This window comes from Macrobrachium rosenbergii, chromosome 53, assembly GCF_040412425.1.
Source record: "Macrobrachium rosenbergii isolate ZJJX-2024 chromosome 53, ASM4041242v1, whole genome shotgun sequence".
Lineage (NCBI taxonomy): Eukaryota > Metazoa > Arthropoda > Malacostraca > Decapoda > Palaemonidae > Macrobrachium > Macrobrachium rosenbergii.
The window spans coordinates 4,632,824-4,647,553 of NC_089793.1; the positions used below are offsets into that span (position 1 = coordinate 4,632,824).

A 14,730-nucleotide genomic window follows, 5' to 3' on the forward strand; every position below is an offset into this window, starting at 1 on the left:
TACAGAAAATACTTCCTTGGAGAGAGAGAGAGAGAGAGAGAGAGAGAGAGAGAGAGAGAGAGAGAGAGAGAGAGAGAGAGAGAGAGAGAGAGAGATTTATAAATTATATTCTTACTTCTTTACAATGACTAAATATCATATCACATTACCATAAGGTTCTTAAATACTTTTCTGTATTTTATCGTATAAATAATTCTGGAAGGAATTTTAACTGTATAACCACATTTGCAATCCTTCTAATCCTGAATAATAAGATTTGTATTGAAGTGTTGATAATTCACATTTCTTTACTTTCATACATCAAAATTATCACAAAAAGACACTTGTTAAGCCAATTCTTTTCATATACATACCCGAGATATCTTTCGCTAACCAAATGATCACAAATAATGCACAAACAAATGATAAAATAAAGCATTTCTATCCCAAAGTCTCATGAAAAGATTTGAGCAAAATTATTATTCATTAAAGCTGTTCCTTAAACATTGCCTACCAACATAAATTGACGGAGTCGTCGACTGAATAATATTTATCTATATTTTCTCCCCTTATAAACCCTCTTAGCCTAAAGACTACTGACAGAATAATGGGGTAATATATCAACTCCCTTCCCTTTTTTTAGCCAAAAATATGATAGCACGGCTCTCGGCTAAATGATGTATTCACATCCTCTCATCGCTACCTTTTCATTGTTAGCAAATTACAAAGACAATGTTAGCTAATAATACCCTAATATAACTGCCCTTTCCCATTTCCTAAGGCAAACTAATCAAGAAATTGTTCAGTAAATTATAACTAATTATTCTGTCCTCTTCATTCTCAAGAACAAAAATTTCATCGATTACCGGCAAAATAATATCGTGAAAGCTTTCATTCCAACCCCTTTCAAATCCCGACGCTTGTATTACGAGATTGGCGGTCACATCCAAGTTGCAAGACATTTCCTCAGGGGGCAGATTATTTTAAGATTTACTCCTTCTCTTTTCGAAAGCCAAAATTACGTAAAGAAATTGCTGACTGAATCATGAATTCATAATAATTATCATCACTCGCTAACTGTGGAAATACAATCACGAGATTTCTCAGTGAATAATGGATGTAAAATTTCTTAACCTCATCATTCATTAATTCTGGAAATACAATCAAGAATTTACTCACTGCATAATGTTATGACACATTTAATCACCGACTTGCAGCTGAAAAAGTCATAGGAGAGATTGGAAATGATTGACATACTTATAAACATGACAATTACTGTGGAAACATAATGACTTAATAATTACAATGGAATCACAATTATAATGCAATAATAATTATTGATATCAATTCATACAGATGTGAAATTTTAATTATTTGTTAATCTCTATAAGAAGGCTATTTGATTTCCACATGACTCCCGATTTATGGAATGTGTACAAGCCCCTTAAAATAAAAAATAAAAAATCATTAACTTATTTTTAATTTTAAGGCTGTGACAACAAGATGAATTAACAAAATCCTAAATTCACGACTGCAATTCTTAATTTTAAAGCTATAAAAACAAGATAAATTATCAAAACCCCAAACTCACAACACCTTTGAAGCTACCTACAAAGTTAAACGCACTTGAAACATCGTTTTGATTTAACTCTATGAAACGACCTAATTTTTCCACCAAACGTTTATCTCACTTCCGGAGCAGCGGTGGGACGCCCTGAAATTTCGGAATGCCTGTTCCAGACTTCAGGGATCCAGGGCTTAATCACCAACGTGAATATAAGCGACGAGAGGAAGACCTACACCAGGAAGTACAGTCATGAGATCGACTGTACTTGGGTCATTACTGTCAAGGAGGAGGAGAAGGTAGGAAGAACTTAGGTCACTGAATGGACTGATAAACTAATTTCTATGTTCTAACCCGTCTTCCCAGTGTACACTTTGTTTTTTACTAACCATAAATTCTTGTGTTTAGTTTTTTTTGGCCTTTCATTTTTTGAAGACGGCACTTTTGTTTCACTTGTACAGGTTAAGTGTGCTAGTTTGGAGATAATGGGCCAAGCTGTTGCATAATGAATATTTTAGAGTTTACAGTTTTCTTTGCATATATGTGTATGTATGTATATATATATATATATATATATATATATATATATATATATATATATATATATATATATGTATGTATGTATAACAGTATGTATGTATGTATGTAATATATTATATTATACATATTTTTATGTGCATTTTACATTTATTTTGGCTGTCATTTGCCATTCTATTTTATACATATGTATGGAACCTTGTTTTCCAACTTCAAGCCCGATTCGGCATGCTCCATAATAATAATAATAATAATAATAATAATAATAATAATAATAATAATAATAATAATAATAATAATAATAATAATAATAACAACAAACTACATTGAAAAGAACGTCCGTCTGGATGCCGTTGAATTTGCATTGCGTTTCTCAATCTCTCGAATGAGTTTTTTTATAGCAGAGGGTAAATGATCTTTTTGAAGCTGTTATATAATTTGTCTTCTGTTAAAAGAACCCCATTCGATGGATTGAAATACTGCGATACAAACTCAACGGCATCTAGACGGCCATCTGTTTAGTGAATAATAATAATAATAATAATAATAATAATAATAATAATAATAATAATAATAATAATAATAATAATAATAATATTCAGATAAAAAGAATTTCCAATAATAATTTATACCACCCAGTCGAATAAGATGACTGAGATAGACAAAAGTAAATTATTATTATTATTATTATTATTATTATTATTATTATTATTATTATTATTATTATTATTATAGCAAAACAATATTAATTATTATCATTATCATCATTACCATTATAATAAGCAAACCCCTACCTTCAAATACCACCGCGGTAATTCTTCTTCTTCTTCTTGTTCTTTGTAAATTTTTATTATTATTATTATTATTATTATTATTATTATTATTATTATAGCAAAACAATATCAATTATTATTATTATCATCATCATCATCATTATCATCATAATAAGCAAAACCTTTCCTTCAAATAACACCCCGGTAATATTCTTCTTCTTCTTTGTAAATTATAATTATTTTATATTATTAGTATCATTATTATAGCAAAACATTAATCATCATTATTATCATTACCATCATTATCATCATAATCAGCAAAACCCTTCCTTCAAATACCACCGCGGTAATATTCTTCTTCATCTTCATCTTCTTCTTCTTCTTCTTCATCTTCTTCTTCTTCTTCTTTGTAAATTATTATTATTATTATTATTATCATTATTATTATTATTATTATTATTATTATTATTATTATTATTATTATTATATAGCAAAACAATATGAATTATTATTATTATCATCATCATCATCATTACCATCGTAATAAGCAAAACCCCTTCCTTCAAATACCACCGGTAATATTCTTCTTCTTCTTCTTCTTCTTCTTCTTCTTCCTCCTCCACCCTCAACCCACCCCCAAAAACAGATCTACCTGTTCTTCGAGGTCTTCAAGCTGAGCCAACCGAACGAGTGCGAGGTGAACTACGTCGACATTTTCGGCGAGAACACGGACCTCAAGAACCGGATCAAGCACTACTGCGGCTCCGTGGCCGATCCCATCACCTCCAAGACGAACGTCCTGTACTTCCGGTTCTTTGCCATGCCGGACGCCATAGATTCGAACTTCAGGGCCTGGTTCACCGCCTACAGGGATCGAATCCCCGCCGGAGAGAAAGGTGAGGGGGTTCTGTAGGTCTGTAGGGTTATGGTGTAGGGATTCTGAAGGTGTTGGGGAGGGTGGTGTGTGTGTGTGTGTGTGTGTGTGTGTGTGTGTGTGTGTGTGTGTGTGTGTGCTCTGGTGTTCTTGAGAGCAGGCTTCGTTACGTGCCTTTTATTCACAAACAAACAGACAGACATACATACATATATATACGAGTATACACACACATATATACATATATATACTGTACATATATAAATTATATATATATATATATATATATATATATACATATATATATATATATATATATATATATATATATATATATATATATATATATATATATATATATATATATATATATATAAATCCCTGCACTGATAGACAGAAAGATGAAACACAAAAATAATCCAGCATATATTGTAGCGTTTTTGTTTGGCCAAGTGGCGTACGGTTAATTACAGAAGGGATCAACTGAACTGAAAAACAGTTTGAAAATAAACAACATATTGGTGAATGTAACCTATTTCCTTTTTCTCTGAAACGCAGGATTTTATGACATGACCTCTGCACTCTCTATGAAAATACGTGAAGTATAAAATAAAAGATTTATCACGAAGAAATTCTTTTTCTGATGAATGCATGAGGACAACTATTTATTATTATTAACTGTTCTTGGGTAAATGAGTAGATCAAATTTACTTAGTGAAATATCCACGATGCAAGAAAGATAAATTACCAAAAGCAATTTCAATAATACTGAAATGTGACAGAAATTCAAATGTCACTGTAAATTTGCAAATATTAAAAATCTTGTTTTTCTAATCTTAATAAAAAAAGATAGTATTACTTGAATGTAGAGAAATTAAGCAGAAACATGAAGTATATAAAATAATAAAAAAAAAATTCCTCTTTTCACCTAAATCACTAAATGGCTGAAAGCGCCCCAACTGCTTGTGCCACAGTGCTTGTGCCACAGTGCTTGTGCCACAGTGCTTGTCCTCACAGCGAAATTTTCACGAATCACTCCCACCCACGCAACTTCGAACTTTCCAACAATGCAATAACACCTCCACTCCCCCCAACCCGCCAACCCACGCCTTCTCAACAACCTACCGACTGAAGAGATAACTCCAGCCTTTTTCCCCCGACAGATGACAACAAAACCTGCAAACCGGAAGAGTATGATTGCGACGACGCGACCTGCATTGACCTCACGCTCAAATGCAACGGGATCAAGAATTGCAGGCACGAGTACGACGAGGAAGGTTGCGACGTGAGTAGTGTTTTTCCTTCTCTCTGGCGTATGTTTCGATATACCTTTTGAATCAGGTTTGAATTTGAATTTATTTTGAATTTGTTGCTGGGCGTATATATGTTATCTTTTGATTGATTTTGAATCTGAAACTGATTTTGAATTTTGAATTTTGAATCGGGTTTTGAACTTGAAATTTATTTTGAATTTGTTGCTGGGCGTATATGGCGATATATCTTTTGAATTGGATTTTGAATCTGAAACTGATTTTGAATTTTGAATTTGGAACTTTTGAATTTCTTTGGGTTATGGCGATATATCTTTTGAATTGTTTTTGAATCTGAAACTGATTTTGAATTTGGAACTGAATTTGAATTTCAGGCGTATCTGGCGATATATCTTTTGAAATGGATTTTGAATCTGAAGCTGATTTTGAATTTTGAATTTGGAACTGAATTTTGAATTTCTTGCAGGCGTATATAGCGATATATCTTTTGAGTTGGATTTTGAATCTGAAACTGATTTTGAATTTTGAATTTGGAACTGAATCTGAATTTCTTGCGTGCGTATATAGCGATATATCTTTTGAATTGGATTTTGAATCTGAAACTGATTTTGAATTTTGAATTTGGAACTGAATTTGAATTTCTTGCGGGCGTATATGGCGATATATCTTTTGAATTGGATTTTGAATCTGAAACTGATTTTGAATTTTGAATTTGGAACTGAATTTCAATTTCTTGCGGGCGTATATAGCGATATATCTTTTGAATCGGATTTTGAATCTGAAACTGCTTTTGAATTTTGAATTTGGAACTGAATTTGAATTTCTTGCGGGCGTATATAGCGATATATCTTTTGAATTGGATTTTGAATCTGAAACTGATTTTGAATTTTGAATTTGAACTTTCTTGGGCGTATATGATATATCTTTTGAATTATTTTGAATTTGAAGCTGATTTTGAATATCTGCGTATTTCAATATAATTTTTGAACTGGATTTTGAAATTGAAATTGAATTTGAATTTCTTGCGGGCGTATGTGTCAACATATCATTTCAACTGGACTCTGAATTTGAGATTGAATTTGAATTTATTGAGGGCGTATGTATCAATAAAACTTTTGAATTGGATTTTGAACTGGAAATTGAATCTGAATTTCTTGCGGCCGTGTTTGTCACACTATCTTTTGAATCGCACTTTGAATTTGAAATTGAATTAGAATTTCTTCCGGGGGGACGAGCTAACTGAGTGTAAGGAATGCAAGCATTTTGTTTCTCTAAGATGGAAGTAATTGTATGAATTTTTATCACTTATACGCGGGTGACTTTTTATTTTTTATTTTTACAGATATTAAGCCAAAAATAGAGTTTAATATCGAAATCACTTTGCCTGGAGAAAGATGTGTACTTTAAACATACAAATGCGTAGTTGCGTAGCATAAAATTTCTCAAAAAAATAAATAAATAAATAAAATACAATAAAATAATAATAATAATAATAATAATAATAATAATAATAATAATAATAATAATAATAATAATAATAATAATAATAATAATATCCTCAGTCGATCCTGTACACGAATCATAAGACTGTCACGAGAAAGCTTACGAACATCAAGTACACAGATCCATCCAGTGATTCCCAAACATCAACAGACGTTTACTTCAACTTTTGTAAATGGTTTTGTATCTCGAAACATCACACTGCCGGACTGGCGAGATTATAGAAGCACAGCCAGTTCTCCAAGCACATAAAAGCAAACTTCAAACCAATTTACGTACTCAATTAAAAAAAAAAAAACTCATCATGGACACATTTCGAAAATTAATGGGGGTGAAAGAACTCGTCCCCATATATATTTCCAAATTTATGGGGCGAATATTTACAAGCAAGCATTGATTAGCTATCTGCGTTGATGCCAAAACTCTTCCGTGTACCGAGAACTAACGACTTTGCACGTTGATAATAAGGGAAGGTTTAAATTGGTGATAATTAATGAGGTTTTAAAAGCATATTCTTATGAAAAAAGTTAAGATACCTTAGTTTTATTAGACCACTGATGATTAACAGCTCCTAGGGCTGGCCCGAAGGATTAGACTTATTTGTGGCTATAGAACCAATTGGTTACTTAGCAACGGGAACAACTTATTGTGGAATCCGAACCACATTATAGCGAGAAATGAATTTCTATTACCAGAAATAAATTATTTACGCAAATTCAAATCTGGGAAGTAGAGGCCAAACGGGTGTTACGACCAGACCGCCATACGGACACAATGTTTTTAAATACGAGAAGTAGAGGGCAGACGGGTGCTACGGGGTGACCACCATACGGCCAAATTCTCACTTAATAATTCTCCACACAGGAGAATATATGTAATTTTATTATTATTATTATTATTATTATTATTATTATTATTATTATTATTATTATTATTATTATTATTATTATATTATCCAATTCCAGCATTGCTGATTTCCAAAAATTTAAATCTGGGAAGCAGTGACCAAACGGGTGTCACGACCAGACCCCCAAACTGACACATTTTTTTTTTAAATACGAGAAGTAGAGGGCAAACGGGTGTAACGAGGAGACCACCATACGGTCAAATTCTCACTTAATAATTCTCCACACTAGAGAATATATGTAATTTTATTATTATTACTATTATTATTATTATTATTATTATTATTATTATTATTATTATTATTATTATTATTATTTCTGGTGAAAACCCTCTTTTAGACAGGTAATGTTGCATTTAACATTATTATTATTAACATTATTATTATTATTATTATTATTATTATTATTATTATTATTATTATTCAATTCCAGCATTGCTGACTTCAACCAATTTAAATCTGAGAAGCAGTGGCCAAACGGGTGTTACGACGATACACGAATACGGACAAACTTTCACTTAATAACTCTCTATATACGGCAGAATATAAGCCATTTTTTAATATAATTCAGCTGTGACTCTCTCTCTCTCTCTCTCTCTCTCTCTCTCTCTCCCAATTTCAAAAATCGTTTTGTTTCCGCGGAAGCCATTTGCAATCGTCATGGGCATTCACTGCCGTCCGCATCCGCATCATTTCGCGGACAGCTCCTGGTTACCGTTTTAATTAACGGATCTAACATGGGCAAATTCGTTCCAATTCAACAGTCAGTTTACTGAAACAAACTTCGCCGATTCAATTTCATTCCATATGGGTGCGGGGGTTGGGGGGAGGGGTGAGGAATGAATTCATAATTCAGCTGCGCTACACGTGTTTCCATTGACTTAATTTACTCGGTTTTATATTTCGCGGAGGCTAAAGTGTAGGGATATTAGTTAATTTTAAATTTTGAATTGACTGATATGATAATATCTGATTATCAAGTTCAAGGTTAATATGCAATCCTCTTTCCATTTACAAATAATAAAAAATTAATATGAAATTCTGTTTACAAATAATAAAAGATTAATATATGATTCCCTTTCCATTTACAAATAATAAAAGATTAATATGTAATTCTCTCTCTGTTTCCACATGATACAAAATTTGCTCTCTCACGATACCATTCTCAATTTCGTGGCTAAGAAAAAATCCAAAACAATTTTAATATCAGCGCCACAAAATTTAGCCACATTTTTTATTCCAGAGCGACAAAAACAATTCTAAAAATACTCACGATCTTATGAAATGGATGAGAAATGATTTGTATCCCTACGCAAATGCCTCAATATACATATATTTTTGTTTTAATGAATCGATATTACTCAAAGGTTTTTTGTTACTTAAGCCCGGTTACTGGCACCAAGTAATCAGTAATCTATATAACTGCAAAACTGAAGTCAAGTCATGTAACTCAAAATGACATAACACAATCATGAGCTTGGGTGACCTTAACTCAAACATCAACATTAAATACATGGTGCTAGAAAAAATTTTTGTGTATTGCAAAATTTGGTAGTCAAGAATAAAATCATTTTCAACCAACCCTTTAAAAATCAATTGTAGCTTAATCAAGAGAATGAAAAATACTTCTTGGATTTTAAACGCTTTTAAATACTTCTTGGTTTTTAAACGCTTTTCATAACGTGTTGAAGTAACCTTGAACATTTCAAAAGAAAACCTAAAAAAGGAAAATGATCTTTCTGTAACGCAGAACACTACAACTATTTTTTTTTTTTGGGTAGGGGGGTGAGTGGAAGGTCTTTTTGAAATCAGAACAGCGTAAGACCACTTGCCATATAAAGGTTTCTAACCACTAAACGCTAATCAATTTTTCTCCCATTCTGTTAAAACTGATATATCACAAATTAACCCTAATTGCGCTGTGGACCATTTCTGTCAATCATATTGGAATATATTTTCTTATCGTTCTCACAACAGAAAGTAACTCTAGAATCATTCCATGTAACGAAATTTAAGACAATTTCACTTGTTAATAATAATAATAATAATAATAATAATAATAATAATAGGAACACTAGGCACGATCCCAAGATCCCTGAGAAGGAATCTGCAAAAACTAGAAGCCGAAATAGCTCCAGGACTCATGCAGAAGAGTGTGCTACTAGAAACAGCGCACGTAGAAAACTGATGGACACCTAAGGAGGCAGGATGCAACCAGAACCCAGCCACCACTATAAATACCACCCAGTCGAATAGGATGACTGAGACAGATAATAATAATAATAATAAATAATAATAATAATAATAATAATAATAATAATAATCTTTATTTCAGCTCAGGGCCATATACATGGAATATACAAAGCAGAAACAATACAAAAGGCACAATCTAGATACACGACATAAAATCAGTAAGACAGAACAAATTAGAGACAATACAAAAAGCACAATCTAGACACACGAGATAAAATCAGTAAGACAGAGGAAAATTTCGCATCACATTCTTCAAAACATTAACTTGTTGTCTTCTCTGTGCTTGCAGTCTCTCCAGAATCTGAAATTCGACATCAGATCGGAGCACATCATCGTGATTCTGACCCTGGGATGTGGCCTGCTCGGCGGGATGTGCTTCGCGATGTGCTTCAACTGCATCAAGAAACTCATCAGAGACGGTCGGCAAATTCACGTAAGCAGTGCTTTTCACAGAGAGAGAGAGAGAGAGTTGAGAAATGGTTCCCCCTTGGCGGAGACCAAAGTTTTGATTAATATACGATTTTTGTGTATGTGTGTATATATATATTATATATATGTATATATATATATATATATAATATTTATATATATATTATATAGAGAGAGAGAGAGAGAGAGAGAGAGAGAGAGAGAAAATATTAACGTATAAAGTCTGAATATCAACAAAACATGAATTATGAAAAGTCATTATATATTCACCATTACATATTTTCCCACTGAAGAAGAAAATGTATGAATTCATTTCATTTCGAGAAATAAGTTCATAAAAAAAAATAAATAAAATAGTTCTTGAATGCATAATATTCCTTCCTCTTCCTCATCATCATCTTCTTCTTCTTCTTCATCTTTCCTTCCTCCTGCAGGAGAACATCAGACGCTCCCGCGAGCAACTGGAGGAGCGCAGCCAGAGCATGTCCGCGACGTCCTCGCCCCGGGTCGTCTACCGCCCGACAATCAACGAGGACGGCCCCTGCTACATCTCCGACGCCAAGACCAACGGCCACCCGTGCATCAGGCCGGAGTCCGAGTCGGAGACCGAAGGCGACGAAGAAGAGGAGGACGACGAAGACGTCGACGACATGGAGGAGTCCTGCGTCGAGATGCGCGACTGCGAGTGCCAGACCAGGGACTCCCTCCTCACGCAGAGGGACTCGGGCCAGACCACCCAGATACCCATGACGCCCCCTCCTCCCCCGCCCCCGAACAGACGCCCGCCGGGTCTTCCCCCTCTGAGTCCGGGACCTCCGCCGGCGGTGCCCACCCCGCCGCCTCCGCCGGGTAGTCACTACGGCCGCGCCCCTTCGGGGCCGCCCTCCGACCATTACGGTTCCTACGGGCGGCCGCCGGTGCCCAGACACAACGACCCGTACGAGGTGGACGACCAGTCCGACGACTCCTACGCCCAGCGGTACCGGGCGGAGGCCGTCATCGAAATGCGGGACAAGGGCCAGTACGAGCCGACGAAGTCGCCCAAGACCACGCCGGACGTGCTGGCCACGCATTGAGGGCGGCAGTCGCTAGAGGATTCTCAAGATTTCGTTCAATTTTTCAACTCGGCGAAGGAGGAGGAGAAGGAAGAATCAAATTGGGGGGTCTCCTGAAGGGGAACCGCGTGTCTTGGCTGGTTACTAAGCCTCGCACCTTTTTTCTCTCTCTCTCTCTCTCTCTCTCTCTCTCTCTCTCTCTCCGCCTTGCTAGGGGGGGTGGGGGAGAGAACCCTTGGGCGGTCTGCGAATGGTCGTAGGAATTATCTTTTTTTCAACTTCCGTCAGTCCCACACGACGCAAGAATGGGCCACCCCGCCCATACCCCGCCCCCCAACATAACTTTTGGTTTTGTTTGAAGGATTCGTGAAAGAATCCTACAATGGTTGATTTCCCTCTCTCAGTGATGAGTCCTACAGCCTGGGAGCTCGCAAGGGCTCCTTTTCCTCAAGGCAATCAGTTTTGAATGACCTTTAAAAAAAAAAACACGAAGGTCTTTGGTTTAATCTTTTTTTGGTCCCTGGCGAAAGAATAATCTTTAAAAAGCCGGGTGTTGTATATATATTTTTTTCGATTTTTAGAAAAAAGAATTGCTAGTTTCGTTTACGAGGTGTTGCAAGCGTTGAAAAAAAAAAGTCCTATGGACAACCGTTCATTTTTTTAAAATTTAAGAGTCCAAGTTTGAAAAAACACTGCCTTGCGAAAAATGAATATTAATGGTAAGAAAAAAAAATTAATTTTAATGATAAGACTTGGCGCGTTTTTTCCTCTTGAAAAGTGGCCGAATAAATCAAGATGTTTTTCCTTTCGTGAAATACATTTTCTGGCTGTGAGTTTTATCCAAAAACAAAACTCATTTCGTTCGGAGAGACACCACAGATCTCTACGGAAGGCGTGACGTTTTTCCCCTGTCGAGAAATGTCTAATTCATCGTGGCAGACGAGGGACGAATAGTCACACAAATGGTAATTGAGCTGACTTGTAAATAATAACAGATAAAAACGAAAGAATTACAAATAAAAGAGAAATACATACTCCTCATTGCATACTTATAAAGTAGGAAATTATGTATTATAAGATCCAATGCACTTAAAATCGAGTGACTTTCTAAAATAAATATGAATTACTGCTCAAATCTTACAGCGTATTTATACGTATTACGTTTGCATTTGAATAGCAAGATATATATATTTATGTAATTATATATATAAATATATATATATAAATATATATATATATATATATATATATATATATATATATATATATATATATATATATATATATATATATATATATATATATATATATATATATATATGGACAACAACCATCTACAGTCTTGCTCAGAACCACAAAGAATAAAGAATGACCTGCTTATACAGAGAGAAAACTAGCACGACCTGATCTCATTCTATAAGATCAGGTCTGATCTTATTTCTGCATGATCAGACGAGACCAGAACTTACACTTCCCTGAAATGCCACGAAAAAAAAAATCGTCCAAGCAACATGTATAAGATCTGTCAACTTCTCTCTTTTTCCTCCTATTTTCTTTTTTTATTTATCCCAGGTGGGTAATCGAATTCCTAAACGTGAAATAAACAAAGTGCTTTATAGGTTACAGTTATCGTATATAGTTATATATCGTCTTCCCTAGCGGCAAGGCTGAAACAAAGACACAAAATTCTCCCGGGGGTGAACTCGACGCCGAATGTTGCGCCGCCCAGAATTCCTTTCTCTATCGGGCAGAAGAAGAAGAGTTTGTTTACGTTTTTGCCCGCAGTAAACACATCATCATAATCACCACTTATTTTTCCTTTTTATTTGAAAGACTTGACCGCTACATCAGACGGAGTGAATCGTATACTTTGAATTATGTCTTCTCCTGCTGAATAAAGAATTAAAACCAAAATACGACGACTCAAAATATATCTATATATTAAAATGTTTACATCACGGACGGAACATACCTCAGTTTGTACATACTCGTAGGCTGTTTTAAACTAATGTATAACGGAAAGATATTAAAAAGTAGACGTATATGATATATATAATATATATATATTTAAAAAAAGACAATCAAAACAATGAGATTTTACTCGCCCACCCCCCAATACCCCCTTTCGGAAAAAAAAGAAGCGAATCGCCCCCACCCCAACCACTTCAATATGTAACATATTCATAAAAAATTTTTTTGTAAGCGTCTGTTTCATATGATTGTACCCGATGGACATTTTTTTTATATTGCATACAGTGAATGTTTTTATTTTCTCTCGTATGCTAATCTTGTTTACGCATTCGTCAATTCACTTGTTTATCTTCTTTTTTCCGTTGTGTCTTGGGTACCGGTGCTCTCTGAAATGACATGACGTAGGATGATTATGCATTTATATTGTGTTTTGGTGTTCAAGGACACACGTTTCCCGTGATTCAAAGATCGTACATCATTAACAAAGAACGCAAATGTTGCAACATGTTTGCTACTCTGCAATACGCCTATAAGCGTAGGCGTACAGATATGAACACAATCAATCAATCTGTTTATCTGTACATACAGATATGTATACATACACACATACCATATATACATATATATATATAATTTATATACATATATATATATGTATATAATATATGTATATATATATATATATATATATATATATATATATACTGTATATATGTATATGAATATATATATATATATACTATATATATATATATATATATATATATATATATATATATATATATATATATATATATATATATATATATATATATATATATATATCTTTCACAAGACATCAGTAATTTGAATTTTAAGTTCCACCGCAACTCAAATCGAGAGAATCACACTGAAATCTGAAAGAAAAAGTTAAGTTGGGCCTGAAGTAAGCGAACCCTTTGTTTCCTAGTCATGGTTCTCCCACGCGAAGCAATGTCGGGCAAAACTGAGAACCATTACCTGACTAGGTTTGGTCAAAACGCGTTGTCTGTGCAGTCTTTGTAATGACGTTGTTTCTTCTTACTTTTGACATGTCTTCTCGCATACTGTATCCAATGCTGTAATGTCGTTTTGTAATATAATACAGTGCACTTGAAGATATCCGGCGGAGAGAAAGGAAATATTGTGTATTATCTTAATATCGAATGATAAAAAAACGATATATTTTCACTATTATCTTAAGTCAGTCATCAATTTTCTTGTAAGTTTATCTCTTGTGAGTTAATCTCTTTTACTTTGACCAACTAAATGGAAAAACCTTTCAAAAATATATGGATTATTTCCGAAATAATCTAAAATTAATTTTATGTCTATCATGAAGTGGGTTACTTTCCATAAAGTTTGCTGTTATTTATATACAAGAAATTATATAAAAATTATCTATCTCATACTGAATAACAAGTTTAATCATTTTCTCATATTTATATTCTTCATTTTATTAAACATGAAACAGAAAAAAATATGGAAATAAGTGTCAAGTGCACAAATAAGTTTCAAGTGCACAAATAAGTGTCAAGTGCACTGTCTGTATATTGTAAATATGAACCCCCTCACATCCAACTGTATTTATGAAGGTGAAGA

General features: G+C 34.0%; 1 protein-coding gene across 1 annotated transcript in view; it reads left to right on the top strand.

Moving 5' to 3' along the window:
• LOC136834229 (neuropilin and tolloid-like protein 1) overlaps window positions 1-11,774 on the top strand; it is a 16,251-nt gene extending 4,477 nt beyond the window's left edge. The window contains exons 3-7 of the mRNA XM_067096529.1: window positions 1,682-1,842; window positions 3,500-3,749; window positions 4,891-5,012; window positions 9,945-10,088; window positions 10,519-11,774. Coding sequence (XP_066952630.1) covers window positions 1,682-1,842; window positions 3,500-3,749; window positions 4,891-5,012; window positions 9,945-10,088; window positions 10,519-11,160 — 1,319 coding nt within the window. The 3' untranslated portion in view covers window positions 11,161-11,774. The remainder of the gene's footprint in view (window positions 1-1,681; window positions 1,843-3,499; window positions 3,750-4,890; window positions 5,013-9,944; window positions 10,089-10,518) is intronic.
• Window positions 11,775-14,730: the final 2,956 nt, after the last annotated feature.